Source organism: Lynx canadensis, chromosome C2, assembly GCF_007474595.2.
Source record: "Lynx canadensis isolate LIC74 chromosome C2, mLynCan4.pri.v2, whole genome shotgun sequence".
Classification (NCBI taxonomy): Eukaryota; Metazoa; Chordata; class Mammalia; order Carnivora; family Felidae; genus Lynx; species Lynx canadensis.
The window spans coordinates 44,404,305-44,432,257 of NC_044311.2; the positions used below are offsets into that span (position 1 = coordinate 44,404,305).

Genomic DNA, 27,953 nt, shown 5'->3' on the forward strand with positions numbered 1-27,953 from the left:
AGGTCGTGACCTGAGCCGAAACCAAGAGTCAGATGCTTAACCACCTGAGCCACCCAGGCATCCCAAATGTGATTTACTTTAGAGGGGTCCTCTGAGGTTCTGTCCTTTTTGTCTTCCTCTCTCTCTGCACCCTCATCTTGGGAGGCCTTATTTACTAATTGCTTCAACTCACATATCCATGACTCCTAAATCCTGACTGACACTTCCAATTTCCATGTCTTTTATCTTCTTTCTAAACCTGCCCCCTTCAGTATCCTTGCTCTAATAACACAGTGACTTTGCTATCTCCTCACCATGTCTAACTCTAGAAATAAAACTCAATTCCTCCTTCTCTCTCTACTTCTACATCTAATTTCCAATCAAAGTTTGCAGATTGTTCCTCAGAAGTATCTGTCATATTTGGCTTTTTCTCCTCTTCCCTACTATTTCTGCTCTAGTCCAGGTCTTATCATTCTTTGCTTCCTTTATTGAAGCCTCCTAACTCTACTGTAGGCCTTCCACAGCTTCAATAAGACTTCTTCCCAGTGACTCTAACACGCATCTCCACCAGATACATCTTCCAGAATAAACCCAAACTGATTATGTGACTTGTCTGATTAAAAAAAAAAAAAAAAAAAAAGAACTTCCGTGATCTTCCTACCTACTTCCTAACAAGAAGCACACTCTCCACTTGGGCACCCAAGACGCTTCTCCATGCAGGTGCAGTCTACCTTGCTAGTTTCATCTTCAGCCGGTTTCTCCCTGTCCCCTAAAATGCCTTTTGCAGATCTGCTGACTTCTTTGAAAACTAAATTTCTCTCTTACCCTTTCATAAAGCAGTGCCCTTGACCATGTTGGCATCTGTACCTGGCTCCTTTTCTTTACCACCACCCTTTTTGTCTGGCAAGTTCTTGAAATTTAAAGGGCTTCTACCAATTCTATCAGAAGCAATCTTGCATAAAATTACCTTAGTATTTCAAATATTTGAACTCCATCCAAGTTTGCCTCATTCATCATTAATGTTCTGGATTAACTCCTTGCTTTACCTTTGCATGTTTGCATTCTGCCTAGCACTTCACTGGGACATAATAAGCACTTAAGAATGTTTTAAAAGCGCATCTTTTGATTTCTAATGTACATCTATTGATAAAACTAATCAGTGCTTCCTTTCTTATGTTACAGCATGATTTAAGATAACTATATAATTTTTAATGTTTATTTATTTTGAGAGAGAGAGAGCGCTCTTGCGCACATGCATGCACAGGGGAGGAGCAGAGAGAGAAGGAGAGAGAATCCCAAGCAGACTCCTCACTGTCAGCAAAGAGCCCAATGTGGGGCTTGAGCTCACCAACCACGAGTTCATGACCCAAGCCGAAATCAAGAGTCTGATGCTTACCCAACTGAGCCACCCAGGCACCCCAATGTTTTCAATTAATAATTTTCTTCGGTATTTTTCTAGGATTTTAGGTTATCTCTTATACATTCTAGTCAGAGATAGCTCACGAATTATGAAAATTAAAGTTGTTAAGCAGTTAGTTTCATTGTGCTGTTCCAAATTTTGCCAGTTTTATAGCCCAATTACTCTGACCACTAGGTGGCAACAGCTTAACTGAAATAAAGTAGAGTGGAAATAAAGACAAATACTGAAGGCAACGGAAACAATCTAGCCTTGTTTTTTTTCTTTCCTTTTCATTATATTGAGTAAGGGGGAAAACCACTCATAAATCTATATTCTACTGTAATATTAGAACGCAAAAAAACCACATAAGTAATGGATGGGACCTGAGATCTGATTCAGAGTTGTGTTTTCAGTGAAATCTGATGACCAATATGTCAAATTTTATCTTATGAAATGAATGTGCCTGAAAAGTCCACTCCTGATACACTGGTTTTTGTCTTTAAATGTGACAATGGATTACTTTTTAAGCTGACCTTAAATATTAATGTCAACTCTATCACCCTGTCCAATATAGATCTTTCCCAACCAATATATCTTGCCCAGTAAGTCAGCTGAAGTCTTTATGGTTCAGTCTGTTATTCACTTGTTCCTTTCTTTCCTTCCATTTTCATTACCATCCAGTCTTCCATGACACTTTTGATGTGTCTCTCCCCCATTTCAAGTCTCTCCCTTCTCCCTTTAATTATTAACAATTTCTTATTAGTTAAAAAAAGAGTCAAGGGGCCTTGTTATTTTTATTTTATTTTTAGAGAGAAAGAACATGTGAGTGGGGGATGGGATAGAGGGAAGGAGAGAGAGAGAATGAGAGAGAGACAGAGAGAGAGAGACAGAGAGAGAGAGAGACAGAGAGAGAACCTCAAGCAGGCTCCATGCTCAGGGCGGAGCCCAATGCAGGGCTCACTCCCTGGGATCATGACCTGAGACAAAATTAAGAGTTGGACACTCAACCAACGGAGCCACCCAGGTGCCCCAGACCTTGTTATTTGATACAACTCTTTCTACTGTCTCTTTCTTTCCGAAAGCCTGAGGAGTAAAATGATTTTTACTACACAGATACTACACAGATTGGATTGGCCAGTAAAATCAGTTCATTTTGTCCTAGACACAAGGCTAGGATGAGGTCCTTGAAGCTGGATACTGATGCATTCGTACAACCTGTATTACATTATATGGCATGGTAGGACTTCATGGACCACTTCCTGCCCTAGAGCGGCCCTATTAAAGGTTTGTCCTTATGTATTTAAAGAGAAAACGTTACCTGGCCACAGCTAAGCAGTAGATGGCGTTCTCCCTTGGAGTCTTACCACTGTGCTCTGAGAAGCACGCAAAGGACGATTTGAGTAAAAAGTCAGCACTGGGTGTTGCATAGTAAAAAGATGGGTGTGAATAGCCCACTCTTGAAACTGGAGGGAGGGGGATTTGGGGGAGATATGTATTTTTTATGAACTTTTCTTTTTTCTTAGCTGCAGCAGTAATTTTTTTCTGATTTTGTTGTTGCTGTCTTCGTAATTTAAAGAACGTATTTGCATCTACCGGTGGAGGTAATTTCAAGGTTTGTCGTCTTGTGATCTGCTGTGAAATTGCCAAAGGATTGACAGGTTTCTTGCTTGCAGTTTCTTCCTTGAGAGGTGGTAGCTTACCCACAGTGCTTGTGAGTCCTTGTTCTGAGCCTTATGCCAGCCCTTGGAGGTCATTTGTGGTGTGGTGAAACCATCCACCATCACAGTGTCTCCAACTTTTGCCCCAAGGACCCTTGCGCCGCAAAGCTGGCTTTTATTAAGGTTGTGACTCTGAGCTTTGAGGACCCATTGTTTTATTTTAATATAAATCCTCATGGGAACTGATATTTTCGGAAAAGAAACCGTGGACCACATTTTGCTCAATAATACAATACACAGTCTTTATGCTTGTGTTTAAATGCGATGGTCAGGGGATTTGCCCCGCTGCGTTTTTACATTCCAGGCACAGCACGCTGCAGTTGACAAAGGCCTTCAGAATCAACAGTTGGCCCGCTTCTGCAGCTGCATGAATGGGGCATTTAGAGACATCTGCATGAAGGGTTTCATGGCACCATGCTCGATAGGGGTGAACACCAACAGCCTCATCGGGCCGCACGCCCTGCTTCAGGGCCCATTCAGTGAGCTCGATGTACCCATAGAAGGCGGCAATGAACAGGGCTACCTTTTTCTGATACCTGAATGAATGAAACAAGTGGGAGTGGGTGTTTAGTAAGTCAGCAAACTGATAATGTAGTTACAAAACACACTAGTTAAGATATTTATTTCTTCTTAACTTTTACATAGAATGTTCTCAGGAAAAGTGTATGGTAATATATAGCTTAAACTGCACAGATCCTGCCTGTATAGATTATCCCATTATGCACAGGCAAATGATTCAAAGTGGGCTCCTTGGAGTGGTTTTCTTTTTTATGAAACTCAAAGTCCCAGTGAAAAACAGTATCCTTTATGTTAATTGGGAAAGTACTGGAAGAAATCCAGCACATTTTAGAAATATGGATTTCTATGTTTGTTTTGTCTTTTCTACCATCAGCCCTTATTTTCTGGCTTCTCAAAGTCTCTACTGCTATTCAGATCTAAACCACTACGTTGCACTCCCACCAGCACCAGTGCCATAGTCTCCTAACTGTCTCCCACCTCCTTGTATTCCCTACGGGCTTTTCCTCACACAGCGCTCAGTGACCTTTTATTTCTGAAACAGGAGATAGTTTATCCTCTGTTCCGAACCTTCCAATAGCATGCCATTGCAATTGAAATCCTAACTCCTCACCTTGACCTACAAGGCCTCTTACAATCAGGCCCGTGCCCCGCTCTCCTGCCCCACTTTCCACAACCCCCTTCCCTGTCACTGTCCTAGAGCCACACTGGCCTTCCTACTATCCCTCCCCATAAAGCATAAGTTGAATGACTGGTGGGGGCTGTTCAGAGAAATAAGAATTAGGGAGGCAAACCTAGACAGAGTCCACTAAGTATTGTCCAGGATATACTTGGGCAGGGCTATCGGACCCCATTATAGAGATGGAGGCAAGCTTGCCTGGCATCATCCAAAACCACCTACATCCAAAACCAACTGACCCTCCTGTCTCTGATTACATGCTCACCACACCATCTTTTGATGTGTATGTGGCTTCCTGTGTAATTTTCCTGTACAAGGAGATGACCTTCTCAGAATATGTGCGTCTCCAGGACCCACAGTTCGATTATAACTAATTAGAGTTATGCCTTAATACAGTGGCATTTTGGTTCACACATCATTTTTTTTCCCCCAAAATTCATTAGCGCAAATCAGCATCTCTGAATGTGATCAGTTTTCTTATTTTGGGGAGAAGAGTCCCTCTTGGATGGACTAACTGGCCTTTGCTTTCATATTGTTACCTAGACTAACTGATTCTATCTTCTAAATGTATCTTTTCACAGTCAAGTTTTCTTAGCCACACCTCTGCTGTCATAAGCTTCGTTCAGGCCACTGTTACCTCTTGACTATCTCCCTGTCCCCTGCCTGCCTCTATTCCTCACACTGCAACCGGAGCAATGTTCTAAAATGCAGGTCTCATCATGGCTTTTCTCTACCTTCAATGTCTTCCCAGCACTTAAAGATAAAGCCCAAGTTGCTTCACATTCCTACAGGTGCCTGCAAGAGCTGACCTCTCCTTATCCTTCTAGCCTCCGGCCACTAGCTCCCTCTCACTTCATGACCTACCATGTGGAACTTGTTTCAGTTCTTTGAAGCTATTCTCTTGCCCCCTGGGACTTTGTTCATGTGGTTCCATCAATTTTGGAATATCTTTTTTTTTCCCCTCCCTTCCATTTGCCTAAGTATCAGCCCTTCAGACCTCAGTTGCGTTTCTCAGGATGCTTTACCTGATCCCCTAAGTCTAGTTAGTTGCCCACTGTATACATTCCCAATCCAATATCATGGATCATGACTGTATCCATGCCATGACACTTTCATACTGAATGGTGACAGCAACAGCACGTAGCAATTATGTCCCGCTTTCCATGTGCCAACCAGCCCTCTAAATTCCGATGATTTAGTCACACAATCTCTGAAACAGTTCTGTGAGACAGATGCAATTATTACTCCCTTTTCCTCAAGGAAGAAACAAGTACAGGATGACTGTATAACTTGCCCAAGTTTACACACTAAACACTTGGGGAGTAGGGCTATGAACCTAGGCAGAAGGGCCTTGGAGTTTGTGTCCCTAATCATTTTGCAATTCTGCTTCTCCAGGAATTGGTGACTTGTTTCTTGGAAGGCAGCTATGCTCACCACTATACCACCAACGCACACTGTTACTTGTTTTTTTTGTTTCCTTACTGGATTGTGAGGTTGAAGGCAGGGACCTTATCTTGTTTATTGGTATATTCCTAGGATCATGTGTGGTATATGCTCAATAGATGATTGCTGATTGGGTGACAGAATAAAAGGAGCTTTTTAGCCTGACCATATATATTCTCTGAGCTGATAGGTCTTTTTTTCTCTTTTTCCCCTCCTCTCCTGTGTGCCTTTGTCCATCCGGTTCCTGTGTGTGTGTGTGTGTGTGTGTGTGTGTGTGTGTGTGTGTGTGTGATGAGAACTACAGATAGTGTGGGCAGGGAGATTGCAGTCTGGGAACCCATCACCAGAGCCGATAAGGCCTGGAACTGAGTGAGCCTGTGGGCCCAGCCGGGTCAGCTGAGCCATGCGCATGGATGTACATTGGGGGCAGGGTCTAAAGCAGGCACACAGCCACACCCCCCACTGCTCACCCTCCTCAGATTTACTTAAGGATTAAGTCAAGTGGAATGGTTAAGCATCTGAGCATTAGAATTAAATTGTTAGGATTCGGTATCTAGTTGTGCCCTGGCTAGCTGTGTGACATTGGTGATAAAGAGTATCTACCTCATAGAATTGTTCTAAGTACAAAATTAGGTAATATATGTAACACAGTGTCTTGTTACAAAGTACTCAATGAATATGCACTATTAAAGTAACAATGCAGTACAGCCATTTCTTCGGATTTAGAACATGAAAAAAGGGAAGTATCACTATCTCTAAATAGAAATTAATTCAGAATATTGAATATTATATACAATCGCAGAAGTTGTTTTCTATTCTGTCACTTCTTAGAGCCCTTAGAGCTCTTGCTGGGTGTGTGGGCTTCTGTAAAGCATGACTGAATCACCAGGAGGGGTCCCTGTCCTAAAATACCATCGAATTAAAACCTAAAGAGTAATGCAACTTACATGTATGAGAAGCTGCTGACTGCAGAGATACATTAAAATGATCACCTGCTTCTCTGAGCCTACCATCCACTGCCCCAGTCACACGTGTTCATGTATGGCAGAAGTATGAAGGCTTGTATTAAAAGCAGTTTGAAAAATTCCTTGGGAGCTTAGGGAGAGGCAGCCAATCAGTTAGCAATCAGTGCTTTTTAGGATAATTGAATATGAGGGTGGCAAGGTACTTACTCTGACGGGCTTTCAAAGTGCTGTTAAAAGTCTGATTTCCAAACCAAACTGACATCACTTATTTAAATAGTTAGTGTTTCCTGAGGAAAGTCTACCTGAATTGCAATCCATCACCAAAGGCAGTCAGCCTTGGTGACATCCCTGCTATCTTTTTCCAGCAAGTATCTCAATAATAATTTCAGGTTAATTCATGCTAAGTGGAATTGGCATGGTGCGGCACTCCAGCTGTAGAGTGAATTGATGGCTCAAGGTCCTATGGAAGTTCAGTAAAAATTACTTAATTTAGCATTTGTCTTATCTCCATACTTGAGTACTGGTCCTTCATTTGATAAATAGCGTTGGACTTTAAGTTTTTGTCCCAGAAGACAACCCATCAGAAATTCCTTCCATCCATCCCAGACGTCCAAACGAAGTGTTGTGCCTGTGGATCAAGAGAGGCAGTTAATCATCCCAGTCTATCACTGTGGTTTGGAAATCCATAAAACTTCTAAGGATAGCTTTCTTCAACGGAGGCACAAGCTGGATGCAAATCGAAAAGTAACCTTGGACTAAGTAGACAGGGATGCTATTTTTAGCTTAGGCCTGCAATCACTTGGAAAAGCCATTTAACTTCTGTGCACTTCCGTTTTCCCAGCTGCACAGCAATTGCATATAAGCTGCAATACTTTTTTGCACCTATCTTAAAATAGTCCTGTGGACATTGATTCCGTGCTGACATATACATCACCATGTAAGGGCGCCTGGATGGCTCAATCGGTTAAGCATCTATCTTTGGCTCAGGTCATGATCTCACGGTTCGTGAGTTCTAGCCCTACATTGGACTCTGTGCTGACAGCTCAGAGTCTGGAGCCTGCTTCGGATACTGTGTCCCCCTTTCTCTCTGCCCCTCCCCTGCTTATACTCTTTCTCTCTCTCTCAAAAATAAATAAACATTAAAAAAATTTATACATCACCATGTCACTGAAGCCAGTATGTTGGAAAAGGAAACTGAAGAAACTGTGACAGGACTAATGGGCTTTTGGAGCCGTTAGCTTACAAGTGGGCTCTGGGTGGAGTTGAATGATCCTTTTGTTTTATCCTTCACAAAATAGATATTCTGTATTATGAACATGAAAGTAATGTGTTCATTGCCACTGGAGAATTTTTTTTTTTTAATGGGGAAAGAGAGGAAGTGCAAGTAGGGGAGAAGGGCAGAGGAAGAGAGAGAGAGAATCCCAAGCAGGCTCCACATTCAGCATGCAGCCTGATCCCAAGACTCTGGGATCATGACCTGAGCTGAAATCAAGAGTCACACACTCAACTGACTGAGCCACCCAGGCATCCTGCTGCTGGAGAATTTGTCACTTGCTCCTCAAAAGTCTACTCTCTCCTGGCCTACGCTAGGTAGCACCTCATACCCTTTGTCTTTCAGGCTGGTGTTTTTTAGGAATCTTCTTTCCTCAGCCTTCTTTTCTTTCTCTACACATTCCCCCGGGATAAAACCCAATCTCCTTCCTGTCTGGCTCACTCACTCTGTCCCAGCCACTCTGACCTTTCACCTGTCCTTCAGACACACTACATCTACTCCCATCTCAAGACCTGAAGACTTGTAATTTCTTTTGCTTCAAAGGGTCTTCATCCAGCTTTTCACAGGATAGTGTCCCTGTTCAGTTTTCAGTTCAAGCATCATGTCCTCACAAAGGACCCTCTTGGCCACCACTGCCCCCTGCCCCCCAACTCCTTTAGTCTTTATCCTCTGACTTTATTTTAACTTCTTCATAGCTCCTATCATCAGTACTTTAAATCATTTTTCTTGTTTGGACTTTTTTGTTTTTCATGTCCTCACTAAAAAGAAAGTTCCTTCAAGACTTGCCACATAGCCTGGCACTTAATAAGTGCTCACTGAATATTGGCTGACTAAGGCAATCTCAGTGATGCTATTGGCTTCACTGACCACCCACATGGCGTTCATTCCAAAGTCCAAATCTCCACACTAGGCCTCTGCTTCAGCTCCAGAGTCCCCCTACTGGGGACACAGGCATCTAAGAGAGTGCATTATAAACCCATCGTTCTGAAAGACCACTCATCTTTCCTCAACTTACTCTTCCTCCTGTGTTGTGTCTCAGTTTGTGGCACCACTGTCTTCCTTGTTATCTCCCTCAGCTAGACATTGAGGAGTTACTCTTTGTCCTTCCCTTTTTCTCATGCACAATAGCTAAGGCCTGAAAAGTTTATCTCCTAAAAGTTTAAGAACCATTTCCTTGCCTCCGTCTCCCTGGCTCCACCCTATTTCAGGCCTAGATGATCTTTCACCTAAATCTACCTCCGGAAGCTCCCACCAGCCTCCTCATCCCTTTATTCAGGTCTCTGCTCAACTGTCATCTCCTCTTCTAGCTAACCATCTAACAGAGCTTCCCCCCCCCCCATGTTACCACATGACTCCCTATTCCCATATCCTGTTTTCCTTTTACTAAGAAGTTCTCATTTCTATTTAAAATTTACTCTTTTTCTGTTTACTTAGTGCTGCTTGCCTTTCCCACTGAACCGCAAGCTTCGAGACGCTAGGAATCTTGCCACTGTTGGTCGCAGCTCTATGTTCACTTTCCTTGGTGGTGCCTGGCTCATGGTGGATGATCAGTAAATATTTGTTGAAGGAAATTCTACCCTGTTTCCCAAATCCATTTTGGCCACCTGCTGCCCTCCTAGCCCTTTGTAGCCCAGGAGGCTGGCCTGCACTTCAGTGTGCACAATAGGCTGTTTCTGGCCTTGGGGTCTCTCCTTTTGCTGTCTGAATTCTTGTGACTTCTTACCCACGCCCTCCTGCCAATAGTTTATGATGCAACCCTGGAATCACCTCCTCCGGGAAGCCCTTCTTAATTATGTCATTAGCTCACCACTCTCAATAGATAAAAGGACTGTTCAACTGGTTACCATAATGTATGTTGAAAGTCTTTATTGTTAAAAATACATTTCTGCTTTGGAATTCCCAGTTTATAAACCCTGACAGAGAACTCTCTGAGCCCAAGCATTATGTCTCATCCAGTCTGTGGGTTCTGTTCTAGTTATGCTTTTGGGCTGCAAGGAGGCCCTCAGGAAAATGGGGTTTGTTGTACTGAGTCAAGGGCCAGATCTGCTGTACGTTGCGAACAAAAGTACTTAAGATGGGCCACTCCCCAACTCCCAGGAGCTCCAGGATCTCTCTCTCTCTTTCTCAAGCCCTTTAGCTCTTTGTGTCTCCTCCCTTTCTCTGCTAGCAGGCTGCCCTGCCTTCTTACAGTTTGTCCTGCTGTAGCTGAGGTATGCGTGCAACATTGCTTTGCCATGACCCAACCTTACGTCATGACACCGTGAATTTTCTGCCCACACTGATAACCGGTTTTGTCTCTCTATATTTCCCAATTGGAATTCACAAGGCTAGTAATAATTAATGATAATAATATATTGAATATGAACAGCTAATACTCATTGAATGCTTATTATATGCTTTCCATTATTCTAAGTACTTTACGTGATAAGAGAATGTAACATTTACAACAATCCTAAGTATGGGTTGTATAATTCTCTCCACTTGACATCTAAGGAAACTGAGGCACTATGAGATTAAGTAAACTGCCCAGGTTTTACATACCCAGTAAGTAGTGGAATCAGGATTTGTACCTAGGCAATCTGGCTTCTGTGCCTACATTCCTGTCCTCTGTGTTATCTTTGTCTCCAAACAAGAATTTAATTGACTCAGCTGTGAGAGCTGATGTCATTGGACAATCTGTAGATTGGCTGACTGCCTTTGAATCAATATGATGGCCTTGGCAATAGGAACTGGGAATATGTGTGACTTGGCTTATCCATACATACCCTCAGGGCCAGACACATAGTAAGTTTATAATAAATACTTTCAGGTGTTTATTATCCTTGATGCAATAGATTTAGTTGCTCTGAAGCTTCTTGCTGTACTTAAACTTTCTTATTTAAAGGTTTGACTCCTATGGGTAGCACTGAAAACAAGGGACTTTAAACACTGTTCCAAGTACATTTATTTCATCTCCTGACTTAAGTGATTTGCTGTGTTTGTAGTTTACTATAAAAATTACCCATAGGGGCCCCTGGGTGGCTCAGTCAGTTGAGTGTCCAACTCTTGATTTTGGCTCAGGTCACGATTCCAGGGTCATGGGATCAAGAACCGCATCAGACTGTGTGCTGAGTTTGGAGCCTGCTTGAGATTCTCTCTCTCTCCCTTTGCCTCTCTGCCCCTGTCCCCAGCTCCTGCTCTCCCTCTCTCTTAAAAAAATTGTTATCCACAGATGAGCATTGAAAAGCCTGATTGACACTGTACCGCAGCCTCCTTGATCCTTTACAGCTGAGGCCGCACAGCTTCCATCTGAAGAGCCAGCCAAGCTCTAGGCCCAGGAAATAACCTTAATTCTAGTAAAAGGGAATATGTTAAGCCAGTAGCTCAGATGGGAAGTTGGCATTTCTGTTCATCTGGCTCAGATATTGTCTCAGTTCTAGTAAGTTGCCTTTTTATCCCTCCTGACCAAGCTCCCACCTTGTGCCCCAGAACAAGAATGTCAGTATCCTACTCTACCTTTGGGTTTTAGAACTGAGGTTCATCCATTCTCTGAGCCTGGAGCTGAAGTTCTTACTCTGAACCCCAATCTCTGGGGTTAGATTTCTCTTACGTGTTGTCAGAGCCTCTGATGTCAACAACTAGTTTGTCTGGTTTGTCACCTCTTATGTAATTTATTTATTTATTCATTCACTCACTACCTTGATGCTATGCTATGGCTCGCCCACCAGGCCCCTGCCGGGTCACCCTGAGGTCAACTTCTGCCTTCCTAAATGTAGTTGCAGACGGATCTATCTACCTATCCCAGGGATCCCACCAGCAGGACTTATTTGAGACTAACTTCCTTCTTCTTGGCCCACCTGCCCTTTCCTACGTGGTTGCCTAGCATTAGGATCTCAGCTCTTCCTCGATCATCCTGTCCAGTGTCGATGAACCCCGATTCTGAAAACTGCAGAGAAGGCTATATGATTTAAATCCTCATCAGCAGTAGGGCACCTCCATTGAGCCCTGTATTTTATTCTCCTTTAACTCCCTATCTGGGAACAATTGTTACAGGTGTTGTAACTATTAATTTTAGTTCCTTGCAATGAAGCAGTCCTCATTTCTGAAGGAACAAAGGTGACAATGGATGCTTTTTCTCTTAATGCTCAACTTTTGAAAATCCAGAGAACTTCTAAGCAAGTTAACCATTTATTGGGTAATCCTTCCATCCCAGTTGGTTTGTAATGCTTCTTTTGTCACATATTAAATTTCTTCATAAGTTTAAGAATTCTGTTGGAAAAATAGAAATTTACTTGAAATATGCTATGTTGTAAGTGGAAGTAAAACTAATGAGACTTAAGCTTCAGGACCTCTCACTATATGAGTTTTCTAATCCTCTCTTCTTAATTTTGAGTTTTTTTTCAAAGACCCCCAAAATGGTATATGTTTATAAAACCTGGATCTGCTCACTCTCTACTTGCAAACGCATCACCATGCCAAGCCATTCAGGAAAGCAGGTATGAGCAACAGTGCCTGTTCTAGGGAATTGTCTTCACTTCTCCCTATGTGGTCCCTGTATCCCAAGGTTCCGGATTCCTCATCCATACTTTGAGGTCAATATCTGCCTATCTGATCTGAGATTTTTCTTCCTGAATATGGAAATCACTTCTCTGGTGTGGGTTTCCCCTAGTGGGAAGCAAAACAACACATTTATCAGAAATTAAAGAGCATGAATAAAAGTAGGTGCCAATAAAAGTTGGCAATATAAATTGTTGGAAAGAACCCAATCCTGAGTGTGTGATTATGATTTATTAGCAGTATGACCTTGAGCTGGTCACTTAACTTCTTTGAGCCTCATTTTTCTCATTTATAAAGTGAATTAAAGTAACGTGTAGGTCTTCAAGGGGCCTAAGGGCTGGTAGAAGGGCCTTTGAGCCAGCTGAGATTTTAGGGTCTGATAGGACCCTGCTCCTGGAATAGTCTCTGAGATACAATGTGCTCATTCTGGCCACGAATACATGCCACATGGCATTTATAGTGAAAAATACCAATGGCATCATTCTGTAAAGGAAAGGTATTCCTTCATTCACTTATTTGTAAGGCACAGTTGTTCCAGAAAGGATTAATGTCAGTTTATAAGCACATAGAAAATATAGACAGAGTAACTAGCAAACAAGCACATAGATAAGCAAGAGGAAAGCAAAAGCCAGGATAGAGATTTAAGAACTAGAAATGAGGCTCGTGGTGCCTGGGTGGCTTAGTCAGTTAAGCATCTGACTTCAGCTCAGGTCATGATCTTGCGGTTCATGAGTTCAAGCCCTGCATTGGGCTCTGTGCTGACAGCTCAGAGCCTGGATCCTGCTTCAGATTCTGTCTCCCTCTCTCTGCCCCTCTTCTGCTTGCACTCTCTCTCTCTCTCAATAAAAAATAAATATTTAAAAACTAAAAAAAAATAGAAATGAGGCTACAATGAACATATAAATGTCCCATACACATTGATACAAGAAAAGGTGGGTGTGGGGGTGGGGGTGTGGGTGTGTGTTGTACCTATATGATGTACCAATAAGCCTCAAGTCACAAAATCACAAATATTAGAGAATGTTTAGCTTTGGCAAATTCTTGATAAGTTCATCATTAAATATTCTATCACCAAAAATATCCTTTATCCTCTAATTACTTATCTTTTTTTTAATCCCTGAAATCTTTCTGTCTCCATCCTCTTTATTAAAACTGCTCTGAGCTCACCAGTGACTTTTAAGCCAAATCAAAAAGTTTTTCTCAGACATTGTCTTTGGCCTTTTACCAGCATCCTGAAAACAGTCTCTTCCTTGTCATCTGTGACAATGCAAAGTCCCAGTTCCCTCCCACTTCTGACAACTTTGCATGTCTCCTTTTCTGACTCCTCTTCTGTCTACTTGCCCTGACTTCAGCATGTCCTGACCACTGGCCTTTGGCCCTTGACATGTTCCTTTCTGTACTTACTCTCTTAGGAAAGCATGTCTCCTAGGGCTTGGCCCCTGACCCATGGGCAGGACGCCTACAGCAATATCTGCTAACCCAACCCATCATTAAGCCCTCACCCCATATTTGTCGTGGAGGAGAATTAGACGATGTCACATGTACTTACAACTTTGCTACCAACTAGCAGAGTAACTTTTAGGAAATAAACCATACTCTCTGAGTTTCTTTATATCTAAAGTTCAGGACCCAAAGCATAAGCTCCTTTTCCCAAATTTCACCACCACCGTCCTAGTGTCAGAGCCTTGGTGCTTCCCTCTTCTTAAATATGATTCAGCCTGACATCCTGTCTCTACTTCCTGGGTTTCTCAGATTCATCTCTTCTGTTGCTAGTGGAATTGGTTAATACTGGGATTCTCAGAAAGCCTGTTGGCATATCACCTTACTTCTCTCTTCACTCCTATCTGTATTTCATGCTGCTTGCTACCAGATTAAACTTCTGCTAAAACATTTCTGTTCCAGAATGTACATGGCTCTGGTGGCAAGCATATTAAGCTTACATATTAAGTTCTGTTGCCTCACCCCTAAGACCCTTCTCAATCTGACCCCAGTTGTGTTTCCTATTGGTCTCAGCGAGGCTCCTCCACTCTTTGGAACAGTCTCCTGATATTTGTCTTCCCTGGATTAAACCCATGTTTGTGAACCTGTGGCTTGTGTTTTTCTTTTGGCTCAGAAGCCTGGAATGTCTTCCCTTCTTCATTTCAGATGATTATCTTTGTGTGCTCACACCCAGCATTCTCCAGAATGCCTTCCCTTGAGCCCTTCAGCCTACACTGAGCTGACTTATTGGATTATAACTAAATATATGTGCATGCCTTCTTTCTACCACTTTATTATAAATGCTTGGAGTGCAGAAGCAGTTTTGCATCTCTCTATATGAGCTAGTAAGTATTTCCAGACTAAATGAGCTACTGAAGTCCTTGATTTTTTTTTAAGTTTATTTCTTTATTTTGAGAGAGAGAGAACACAAGTGTGGTAGGGACAGATATAGAGGGAGAGAGAATTCCAAGCAGGCTTTGCGCTGTCAGCACAGAGCCCGACGCAGGGCTTGAAGTCACAAATGGCGAAATCATGACCTGACCCAAGATCAAGAGTTGGATGCTTAACCAGCTGAGCCACCCAGGCACCCCTGAAGTCCTTGATTTTCAATATGAGCTTGACTGTTTCTCAGAAGCCTTCTGATTTTCCACTGTCTTTAGAAAGGGATCAATTTTCAACTCTTGATAGCATCAGGGATGACTCATTGACTGGGAAGGGGAGAACCTGGAAGACAGGCTGATCATAACTCCTTTACCCTCTAGTTAAAAAAGGTGGACTAGCTATTGAGGAACACTAGGGATGCTTTGCACAAAGATATGAAGCAGCCCAAAGACTTTTCCTCCCTTCTTTTTGAGGCTCTTCTTTCCTTGCCTCTCCTCCTATGGCCTGTGTTCTAATGGTGGCCAAAGCAGTCTACTCTGGTCATACTCGAGCCCCTAGAACCTGACATTTGAAAACCATCATTCCTAGGGGGTCATTTTAGGAGGCCTGGTTTATCCTTGACACATCCTGAGCAAATCATTCAACCATTTGGAATATTTTGCTTTCTTTAAATCTATAAAAATTGGAGGTTAGACCAAGCCATTTCTAAATTCTCTTCTAGCTGTAAACTGTCATATCATAATCTGAGTACCACAGGCCTGAAGAGCAGTCACCCTAATTTTCTCATGTATCCTTTTATGTTTCATTAAATAACTAGATCATAAATTGCTTGGGGACAAATGTCTCTTGTGTGTCCTTACTCACATAAGCCTCCACCATCTTCTGGGCAGGGCTGATCTCTTAGCAAGCATGCAGACTGGCATGTGCTTTACTGTGAGGTGCTCTCAGGACAAATCCCAGAACATCACTTCCTTTGGTCAAAAACAGGATGATAAATGATGTCAAAAGTTTTGAGAGCCTCAATTAAAGTACCATGAAAGAATTAGCAAATATAAGAGTCAAGAGAAATAACAATAAATGAAACTTTAGCAGTTATAAAAAGCAAAACTGCCTAATTCAATGATGTTTACAAAGCCCTACTATAAATTGGGAGAAGTCCAATTCCATTGCAACAAATGTGACAACACAACGTTACCTAAACTTCTGCTAATTATCACAAAGATTCATTCACCTCAAGCAAGAATCTCTGCAAGGTTTGAACCATTTTCCAATAGAGTTAAAACAATCTGATGGTCCTTTGATTTTGTCTTCATGGTATATGGCTACAGCAGTCACAACCTGGAAGTACAATATTTAAATAAAGGTTGTAATGTGTCCATCAGGGATGAATGCCAGCTCACTAATCTGTACATCAGGGATGAATGCCTGCACAGTATCTGCTTCATGCTGTTTAAAAGATTAACGTAACTGATAATATCTTAAAATAAGATTGCAAGTCTCACATGCTACCATTCGTGTTAAAAGGAGAAAAAGAATGTGTATTTGAACTTCCTTCTATGTATTCTTGAAATATATTTTGAAAGAGAAACATATAAATTGGTCTGAGTTTTGCTCTTCTATCCCGAGGATATTAACAAGTTATCCTACTTTGAGAAAAGAGAACAAGACTTGGCAGGGCTATGAGACCTTTCTTATTCTTATTTCTTCGTCTACAGACCCAGCTACCAGAGAGGTGTATGGATAATTTACATCCCCACTGAGGTTACAGAAGTTTTAGTTTGGAAACAATTCCTCCATTTGTTGCAAATCTGGTATCGAAGAACCCTAGCGCTGAGTGGTAGTTAGTATCAAATATAGTGGGCAGTACCGATGTCTGTTTGGTAGTCCCTGAGGGTGTTGCAGTCATACATCTCCATTCCATTTGGGGTCCGGAGACAGAAGACACTCACGGGAAAGCCACATCTCAGAGCTACCAGTGTTCTCAGATCAGACACTTTTTTACTAAGAAGGGAGATGTTCTCCATCATTGGCATTGTCTCTTGGGTCACAGCATTGAACACATAGAGAGTTGGCTTATCTTCTTCCTAAGGGGAAAGAGAAAGAGGGAACTTAAGAATAAGCACTGTCTTGGGGTTGCAGCAAGGGAAAAACGTTTTGGAGGGTGGCCCTAAGTGCCTGTAACTTCCATGACATGGGTGTTAAGGATGAGGGCAAAGGCCAGTTAGGTTCCCTGGCTTCTGGTCTAACTCTTGTTCTTCTGCCCAAGGATATTAAGGAGTCCTCCTGCTTTGAGTAGCATAAAGAAGACTTGGCAGGGCTTTGAGACCCCTTTTTTTAGTCAACAAACCCAGATACACAAGAGGCATGTTGATAATTTATATCCAAGCTGCACTTATGGAGGTGTTGGTTGAGAAACAACTCCACTGTTATGTTGTGCATTGATTTGGAAATACTGTGGATTCTTCGGGGCACTTGCATGGCCCAGTTGGTTAAGTGTCTGACTCTTGATTTTGGTTCAGGTCATGATCTCACGGTTGTGGGATCAAGCCCTGCATCAGGCTCTGCACTGACAGCATGGAGCCTGCTTGAGATTCTCTCTCTCCCACTCTCTCTGCCCCTCACATTCATGCTTTCTCTCTCTCTCTCTTTTTTTCTCAAAATAAATAAACATTAAAAAAAAAGAAATACAATGGATTCTAAACCTTTGGTCAGTTTTTAAAATCCTTTCTTTCTTTTTTTTTTTCAACGTTTATTTATTTTTGGGACAGAGAGAGACAGAGCATGAACGGGGGAGGGGTAGAGAGAGAGGGAGACACAGAATCAGAAACAGGCTCCAGGCTCTGAGCCATCAGCCCAGAGCCCAACGCGGGGCTCGAACTCACGGACTGCGAGATCGTGACCTGGCTGAAGTCGGAGGCTTAACTGACTGCGCCACCCAGGCACCCCTTAAAATCCTTTCTAAGAGGTTGTCTCTAAGGAGTGGAACCAAGTTCAAGATTGGGGGGATAGTTGGCTTATCATTTTATGCTTTTCATTGTCTGTATGGTTTGACTTAAAAAAAAAACAAACATGTGTATTTATTTTTACTCTTTAAAAAGGGAAGTTCTAAATATAAGTGAAAATTTTCCTTTTTTCTTTTTCTTTTGCAATCCAAATAGGAAAGCAAGTGGCACTGATGGATCTGAAGTAGAGTTAAAATGGAAACTTTGGGGAAAATGTTCATCCTCCTGTTAACAACAGGTGAATCAAGGCAAACTAAAACTAAAAACACAGGAAACGGGAAATGTGAAGGGGGCGGAGAGAAGACTATTAACATTTTCACTCTTCTAACAAAAAAAGTGAAATTGACTTTACTTCTTCTTTATCGGATTCAGGACAATCATTTTTTTCCTCGAAGGCTTCTTGTTGGCTTGGCAGATTTGAATGCACAGTGCTGCCACTGTAACATGGGACTCTTGGAGAGGGGTCTTAAGTAAAACTGAGAAGGGGGCTCCAGCCAGTCATTGCTCTCTTGTTCAGCCTCTGTTCTTCTCTCCCTTTCTCCTATCAAAATTTATTTTTGGATTCCCCAGGAGCCCCTCCCTGTTTCAGGATTATAATACGTTATATTCATTCCCCTCCTCCCAGGTCACACATTGCAATGATATAATCAACATGCAGATCTCTTTGAAGGAGGCTTTAAAGGAGTAATGAATGTTATTGATGAACATTTAGGCTTCAAAGCTTTGATCTGGGGCCCATTTCAGTGACTCAAATCACCAGAAACAGGTTCCGGCCCTCTGTTTCCTGAGTCTGAAGTGCTTAGAACAGTTTTACTCAATAGCTTCTCATAAATCTGCTCAGTAAAAATGGAAAGGACATAGGATTCACCCTTTCCCTTTCGCCATGTTTATGTTTTCCTATGGCTGCATTAAAGACCAACCTAATCCATGTGATATATATAGGTAGGAAGAAATTCTATGAAAACTGAATAAAAAGAGTGGGGGGGGGGAGAAAAATTATATTTTAGATAATAGCTGTTCCTTATTTCTTTTATGATTACTCTGATTTCTTGTTAGCCCTTGGTACCGATACTAATTTATAGTTAAAATTAAATGTGTAATGTGCAAACAAAATAGCAAAGGCCCAAGTCACTCTTAATAGCTAACTAGCAATTACATAATGTTACAGAGTTAAGTTAAAAAGGAGCTTCTAATAATATGAATAAACACAAGCATCTATAACCTAGGTATACATAAAGCTCTGAAACAAGTAATAAGTTAGAATTGCAAAATATACGGCAATGTTTAGATGAAAATCAAAAGTGTAAATAAAAAAATATTATTATTAATGAAGCCAGGTTCTTAAGTTGCAAGAAAATTAACACCTACAGAATTTGTTATTTTATTTATTTATTTATTTATTTATTTTGAGTTTGTTCTTTTTTTTTTTTTTTTTTTTTTTTTTTTTTTTTTTTTTTTTTTTTTTTTTTTTTTTTTATAGCACCCAGGAACTTCCCAGGCCCATTTAATTCTTAATGTATCTGGAATATAGTTCTCTTTGTAATATTTTAACTCTATTTATCTATCATTTTATAAACCTTATTTTTGTGAAAAAGCTCATTTTAAGTTCTAATGAGACAGACCAATATTGGAGACACTTCTTCATGTTGGTTATTTGGAGGGGGAGCAGGTAGGTGCTGATTAATAGCAACTTGCCAACTCATTCTATGTACATAAGAAAAGCCATCTCTCTAGCTCTATGATGCCACTCCTCAAATTTTCTAAAGGGAACACTGGTAGTTATACTCAAGGAAGTCAGATGTTATTAAATAAACAATACTACCGCAAATAATTGTTGAGCATACATAAAATTAGATTTTTCCCTTTACAAATAAACCAAGACACCATGGTAGGTAGGAGGTACAGACAAAATGTCTTATTTTTCAATAAAAACAAATACATAGATCTACTTCATGGTAATAATTCCACTTTTGTCTTAAGAAACCAAGTGCAAACTCACTGTAAAAACATGTGCATTAACAATAAAATAGGAAAAGTTAAAGAGAAACAGATGGAAAGAAAACAAAAGTTAATGCAAGTTTTGAACACTGCTATACATTTTCTACAAGTTCTGCTTTTTTAGATTTTGCTCTTCTGGAGTTGCAGCACTAAAAAAGCAGAAACTTGCCCCAATGATTCCTGAGTAGATGAAAAGAGGAAATAAATAATGTTTGCTTTTCATAAGAGACTCTTAAAAACTGAGAACAAACTGAGGGTTGATGGGGGGTGGGAGGGAGGGAAGGGTGGGTGATGGGTATTGAGGAGGGCACCTTTTGGGATGAGCACTGGGTGTTTTATGGAAACCAATTTGACAATAAACTTCATATATTGAAAAAAATAAATAAATAAAATAAAACCTCCTAACCAACCACAAAAAAAAAAAAAAATAATGTTTGCTTTTGTTGAACTGAATGGATTCAAGTTGAGATGTCTTCATAAACATCTTAACCTCGTAAACTTCTTTTGTATGAAAATCATCCTGAAGACGTTATACTTGAATTCTAGGACACTGAATTCAAATACTTTTCTTCACCAAATTCTTTACATACTCCAACATTTACTCAATACTACCACAATTAATCTGATCTCTTACCGTAAAATAACATTCCAAGGATGCCCGAAAGGAATAACTAAGCTTTAACGCCATCCCTTGGTTGGCAGGGAACCCAGAAGGAGTGTCAGGGAGGCTGAGCCCACCTCACATGGTAGAAGGTGTGACCTGTCAAAGATTTGCTTGTTAGCCCCCTTTGCAGTAGGTCCTGGACACGTGACCAGGATGCTCCTACTCAGGCCTACCCATCCAGCCCTACTTTGAATTAGGGGCCAGTAAGGCAGAGCAGGAACAGATACAGGGAATCCTCTGTGGCAGTGGCAGATCTGAGGCATTGCTGCTGTGTCCAGGACCTGCTTCAAGGGCTTAGAGGTAGCCGAAGTGGTAGCTTTCCTGGACTAGTCCTAGGGCCTGATTAAGACATTGTTTTTGGCTCCATAATCTCTGAGCCTGATTCTTCAGTCTTCCTGTCAAGACTGTGAACTACCCAGTAGCCTTTCAATATGTTTATTTTCTGCTTCAATTGTCCAGGGTTTGTTTCTGCTGCTTGCAGCTAAGAACCCTGATGCTAGATAAGAAAATATAGGGCAAGGATGCAGGAGCGCCTTGCCGTGAGGGTAGAGAGGGAGAGAGATGCCACAGTAAGGGAGGAAATCCAAATCCTGAAATGCATCTCAATACCTTGCTATAACATTTCTGATAACAATCATACACCTTCTTGTTAATTTTCACACTCTACCTCTCAAGGCCTTTGTCAACTTATTTATTCAACACCTATTTACAGAGAGCCTCATATGCCAGGTGCTATTCCAGGCAGTGGGTGCCAACAAAACTCAAGCAATAGTTTCCACAATAACACTGGTTGGAGTGAAGGGGGCAAGTGCGATAGCATTTCTGCATGTCTGACAACCTAGGCCTTTCCACTGCATCATGCCACGGTTTACCGGATGAATGGGCAGCAATGAATGGGCAGGACTGACTCCTGTGTTAATAGAACTTGGATATATGTGCTGTAGAAGATAACATCTATGGTTTCTGTAGTTTTTTCCCAAAGAAGAAAAAACGAATACAATGTTCCTTCCCCACTATTCTCATATCACCTCCTCATTCACTTTTCCAAATGGGTCTACATTACCATTGAAGGAGAAGGTGTAATACACAAGGAAGCTGGGAAATATATTGACTATTTAAAAAATGTACTTAAGAGCAGATCACCTCTTAATTTATCAGAAGTCTTTTCCTCTTTTCACACAAGCAAGCCTTGTAATTCACACAAAAATATAAGCACGATAAAGAAACCAAATATTTTGGATTTTTTTCATAATATCTACTTGTAGTTTTTTAAAAAAGAAAGTTGTTTACTTGGCAAATTTTTAAACTTTGCAAAAGCATTTGTTTCTCATCTTGGTATGTCTAAGTTGTACCAAAATAAATGAAGAGCCTCTAGCTTTTCGAGATTCTCAGAAGGTAAAACTAATTGCGTGAAGTACTATAGTTAAATTGGAAAGGTACTACTTAAATTTGTATACATCTAACTATGCAATAAAGCAACAACATGACTTAGAATGCAGCCTTGTGTTAGTTACTTAAGATAGATTAAACAGCACAGAACTGGTCTGACTGCATTCTCTGAGGCATGGGATATTTTCATCATGTATTTTTGTTGTTGTAAACCCATTTGGACTGTTATTATTCATACACAGTAAATGGTGTGGACTTTTGAAATAGGCCTGTTTTATCATCTAAACAGGAACTAAGGCAGGATAAAAGCCAATATTTATGGCTTTTGCAGGTAAATCTCTTCTTTCAGATTCAAGATACTGTTTTTCTCCTAAAACCAGTGATATGAGCTTCTCTAAATGTGATTCTACTGGAGAAAGTGAAGATTAAGATCAGTAAGATTTCCATTGAACTTGAGAGTTTTTAATTAAACCCTATGTGCTGGCCAGTCCTGTGATGCATAATTAGCTTCTGCCTCTCTTGGGTAAACCCATTTTACCTCTCTACTCTTTTTTTTTTTTTTTCCATTAGGAGTTTAAACTCCAGAGAAAGGTTTGAGTTCAGTGAGAAGACAGCTTGCATCACTGTGATAGATGATGCTTTATTGCGAGATTTATAAAATATTTTTGTAAGTAAAACTATGAAATGGATTGCATCGAGGGAGGGAAACTGAGGGGCCAAAGGTAGGAGGAAGACTTTTTACTGTATATATACTTTTTGTATCTTTTATCTATGTGAGTGTACTACCTGGTCAAAAATACATAAAAGGAAGAATTTTTTAAATAAGGAAAATAAAGCCAGTGCTGAGTTAAATAATAGTATTTTATTCATACTCTTAACACACATTATCTACGTCCCTAAACAGCTGTGGCTCAATCCATCTCTTCCAGCCAGCTCAAATATTAGTAATAAACTTATACCACTATCTCCAGGTAAACAAACAACATATCTCAAACATCATTCTTGGCACTGGAAAATTCCAGGACATTTTAAAGAGTTTATCCTGTACATTACCAAAAACATAGTATATGAGTATATTTAAAGACATGAGGAAAGACATTTAAGAAATGAGATTGGGGAAAAAAAAGAAATGAGATGGAATTTAGTCTACCCAAAAGAGTATTATACTATAATTATTTTAGTGCAGAGGGAGAAAAGAAGTCAGAGTTATTTTTATCTATCTTTTTGGTAATTAAACAGTCTTCAAGAATATAACAATAACACATGAATAAATGCTCATAAAACATTAAAGACACATATATAAATATGTTATTTTTATTTACATAAATGAGATCATACAATGCTTTTTTTTCTATGACCTGTTTTTACTACTTAGTAGTAAATATTTTATTTTATTTTTTATTTTTATTTTTATTTTTTTTAAGTTTTTAATGTTAATTTATTTTTGAGAAAGAGGGAGAGACAGAGTGCAAGCAGGGGAGGATCAGAGAGAGAGGAGACACAGAATCTGAAGCAGGCTCCGGGCCTTGAGCTGTCAGCACAGAGCCCGACGTGGAACAGTGAGATCATGACCTGAGCCGAAGTTGGACACTTAACCAACTGAGCCACCCAGGCGCCCCAGTAGTAAATATTCTAGAGTATTTTTTTAAAACATAGACTCTCCACTTATTCAATAAAACATATTAAAAAACAAAAAGAATTAGCTTTGGCTATCATAAACATTTTTTAAGTGCTAAATATGAGAAAATTAGTGCCCCATTTAGCAGAGAATGTGTACTTATTTGCTTAGTTTCTTGAGGATCATGTTTTCATTTGGGGTAAAGAACTATTATTGAATCATATTTCTTCCCTAGAGATCAGCTCTTAAACTCTTTAGGCCACCTGTCTCTAAGAAATTGTCAGAAGTTAAGGATCCTCCACCCAGAAAATCTCCAGGCACATAATTTTGCTTATTTTGCAATTTTAGGGTTTTGTAAAGTGCTTAAGGACCCCCAATTAAGCACCACTAATTAAGGGCACTATAAATGGAAAAGGCTGTCTCTGGGGTATGTACACATAATTAACGAAGGGCTACTCTCACTGGATTTGGATGTAGAAACTGCCCCTTCATTTAAGAAAATTTTTTTTTTAATTTTTAATGTTTATTTCTGAGAGAGAGAGAGAGACAGACAGTGCAAGTGTAGGAGAGGCAGAGAGAGAGAGGGAGACACAGAATCTGAAGCAGGTACCAGGCTCTGAGCTGTCAGCGCAGAGCCTGACGTGGGGCTCAAACCCATGAACTGTGAGATCATGAACTGAGCTGAAGTTGGACACTTGACTGAGCCACCCAGGTGCCCATCCCCCCCCCCTTCATTCTTAACAGTTACTGAGAATTTCTTCCTTTCCTCACTCCACTGCCCCTAATCCATTGTGGACCCATGGAAGTGATTGAATTTTCCTTCCACATCAATATTCCAGATCTACGCCTTGGCCTTATTCTGATATTTGTAAGTGGGTTGTTCTGGGATGACTGTTTGGAGCAGCAACAAAGGGGATAGAGGAGGGAAGGGAGAGAAGGGAGTAAACAAGGGGAACTCTATCCAGACTCCACACCTTATTTCCCCTTACAGCAGAAATAAGACCAGTTAGACAAATGAAAGACAGGAGAAGGCAAGAAAAGTTCTTCCTAAGTTATGAAATTACTTTTGTTGAATTATCCACACTTTACTCAAAATGAAGTAGGTATCTTGGAGAAATGCTATTCTGGGGCACCTGGGTGGTTCAGTCGGTTAAGCTTCTGACTGTAGCTCAGGTCATGATCTCGCAGTCCGTGAGTTCGAGTCCTGCCTCGGGCTCTGTGCTAACAGCTCAGAACCTGGAGCCTGCTTCAGATTCTGTGTCTCCCTCTCTCTCTGCCCCTTCCCCGCTGCTGCTCTGTTTCTCTCTATCTCTCAAAAATAAGTAAACGTTAAAAAAAAATGTTATTCTGATCACCATACCTTAACAAAGCATTTGAGAGTTGAACAAAAAGATATTCCAACATCCGCAAGACTCCAGCTGTCCTTTAGGGCTGCTCCAGCATACATCAGCTCCAGATACCGCCTTCCTTGTTCATCTTCAGAGAGAGGAATGTGGAAATAATCCTTAAAAATCAATAGCACATTTATCAAAGCAGTGTATTTCCACGTTACTAGACCCACAATATAATCTCTTTTCTTTTATGTTTTTTTCCCCCACTGAGAATTATAAAATTATTTTGGACAGAGGAAGAGGTATTAGACAGGAGCTCTTAACTTGGAGTCTAGAGACCTCCACAAAAGTTTACGGATAGAATTTAGTTAGGAAAAACTATATTTTATTTTTATTAACTCTAAATTAAACTGAGATTATATATATAGGCAACAAACTACTGTGTATATAGGCAACAAACTAAAGAAACAGTGGTTGGCTGGGGCGCCTGGGTGGCGCAGTCGGTTAAGTGTCCGACTTCAGCCAGGTCACGATCTCACGGTCCGTGAGTTCGAGCCTCGCGTCGGGCTCTGGGCTGATGGCTCAGAGCCTGGAGCCTGTTTCTGATTCTGTGTCTCCCTCTCTCTCTGCCCCTCCCCCGTTCATGCTCTGTCTCTCTCTGTCCCAAAAATAAATAAACGTTGAAAAAAAAAATTTTTTAAGAAACAGTGGTTGGCTATATCTGTGACTTTGTCACCAGTAGAAGTCATAGCTATTTTCATATCACGCTATAGTTGTTGCAGAAATCTCAAAATATTATACTGATCACTACTTTGAAATTACAAGTTATTAGATGCATTGCTAAAATTTGTCAATATGTTAAGTCCACCATATCACAAATTTGGTTTTTAAAAAAATATTTATTTATTTATTTATTTATTTATTTATTTATTTATTTATTTATTTATTTTGAGAGAGAGAGCGTGCATGCATGTGAACAGGGAAGGGACAGAGGGAGAGAGAGAGAATCTTAAGCAGACTGCATGCTCAGCATGAAGCCCGACACAGGACTCGATCCCACAACCCCGAGATCATGACTTGAGCTGAAATCAAGAGTTGGACACTGAACCAACTGAGCCACCCAGGCACTCCACAAATTTGTTTTGTAATGTTTGAAAACCATATTTCAATATCGCTTGTTTCCTTTTCTTTGTATGTATTTTATTGTATGCATTTAAAGACATTCTGATTGTTTCCTTTGCTGTGCAGAAGCTTTTTATCTTCTTAAAAACCGAGAACAAACTGAGGGTTGATGGGGGGTGGGAGGGAGGGGAGGGTGGGTGATGGGTATTGAGGAGGGCACCTTTTGGGATGAGCACTGGGTGTTGTATGGAAACCAATTTGTCAATAAATTTCATATAAAAAAAAAATAAAGACATTCTGAGGGGGGCGCATGGGTGGCTCAGTCGGCTGAGTGTCCAACTTCAGCTCAGGTCATGATCTCACGGTCCCTGAGTTCGAGCCCCGCATCGGGCTCTGTGCTGACAGCTCAGAGCCTGGAGCCTGCTTCGGATTCTGCGTCTCCCTTTCTCTCTGCCCCTCCCCCGTTCATGCTCTGCCTCTCTCTGTCTCCAAAATAAACATCAAAAAATTAAAAAAAAAAATAAAGACATTCTGAGGAATCCATAGGCTTCATCAGACTGCCAAAGGATTCATGACATAGAAAGATTAAGACCCTCTGTGTTAGAAGATCTAGATTTCAGTAATCATAGTAATCTATTAAATATCATGTGACTGCGATTCAATAAATGCTCCTCAGCAAATAGAAATGATCGTCTCGAAGTTAACTACTATCTGATGGTCAGGACCTAAACATTTGTCTTAAGTTCCCATTTTAGAGGGGATATTTCTAAAAATTTATAAGAGGTACTGAATCCAAATTATTTCTTATCCTGGTTCTGTAATCATAAGTAAGATGGTCAGCCTCTCTGAGCTTCAGTTTCCCTGGTTGCAAAATGAGGCTATAGCTCAGAAGTTGTCTATAGTCCTCTCCACCTCAAAAACCTTTTGGATCTTTCTAGTTACTTGTTCACCAAATGGGCCATCTATCTGACAATTGGCATGCTCTACTTATATAGTTTAGAGTTTAATGCCCTGTTTTTGTCCTTTTATGAAGAATTGCAATAATACTACCTGGCCAGTGCACAACCCACACATTTCATAAAGAGAAGTCAAACTTTTTTTTTTTTTTCCTGAGAATTTACTGACTCAGTTTGCTTCCTGTCTAACAACTCCATGGTTACTATATCCTTATCAAACTGTTATGTAAGCAAATAATGATATTTTCAAATAGTTTTAGTTCCCAGTTTGCTGGAAACGTACCTAATAGTATCTCTGCCCCATGTACAGTTTAAATTTATTGCATAGTTAAAATTAGTATACATCTTAGTGGCTTAGGGACAAAGCACATACCTTTATCATCAGCTTGACAGTCTCCACAGTTTCATCTGCTGAAACATCAAATGGTTCAAAAGATCCCTCAAAGGCTATGAAAATCCTCATTCTCTCAACAAACAAACAACCCTGCAACTTTTTTCAAAGAATTGGGTAGCTGGAAAAATTCCAATTCACAATTAAGGATGAAAACGATGGCCAGAGGCAGCTGTTACTATCTAGCTTGAAAGCTGAGTGGAGAGAATGTGAAGAGACAAGTCCTGCTGTATCAGTATTGGGTAACACAGACAACAGCTGCATTGGAGGAAATGTTTCTCTATCAATGGCAGTCAACAGCCACCTTGTTCCGATATTACAGAAGCCAACAAACTTGACAATGGTTGGGGCAAGTGTGAACAAGATCAAACATGTAATACAGAAATGCCACACATAAATTACACTTTGTGACCATCATTCCTGACTCTTGAATTTTTACTCAAGTGCAGCTGATTGAAAGACCCTTCAAAATAGATATGTGATTGGGATGTACTGGCAAGCAGTGAAGCATGTTTAAACAGAGTTGATTTTATTGAATGTGATAATCCTGAAAGTTCTCTGTAAATAACTCTGAGCTGATGCATTCTGGTTTCCTTAACAACTTTGTGTACTT

General features: G+C 40.6%; 1 protein-coding gene across 1 annotated transcript in view; it reads right to left on the reverse strand.

The window, feature by feature from the left end:
- ANKUB1 (ankyrin repeat and ubiquitin domain containing 1) overlaps positions 1 to 27,509 on the reverse strand; it is a 28,520-nt gene extending 1,011 nt beyond the window's left edge. Inside the window, 8 exon segments of the mRNA XM_030329694.1 lie at positions 2,697 to 3,084; positions 3,087 to 3,323; positions 3,326 to 3,373; positions 3,376 to 3,632; positions 7,213 to 7,327; positions 16,737 to 16,953; positions 24,901 to 25,044; positions 27,323 to 27,509. Coding sequence (XP_030185554.1) covers positions 2,697 to 3,084; positions 3,087 to 3,323; positions 3,326 to 3,373; positions 3,376 to 3,632; positions 7,213 to 7,327; positions 16,737 to 16,953; positions 24,901 to 25,044; positions 27,323 to 27,412 — 1,496 coding nt within the window. The 5' untranslated portion in view covers positions 27,413 to 27,509.
- Between the last annotated feature and the right edge of the window lie 444 nt (positions 27,510 to 27,953).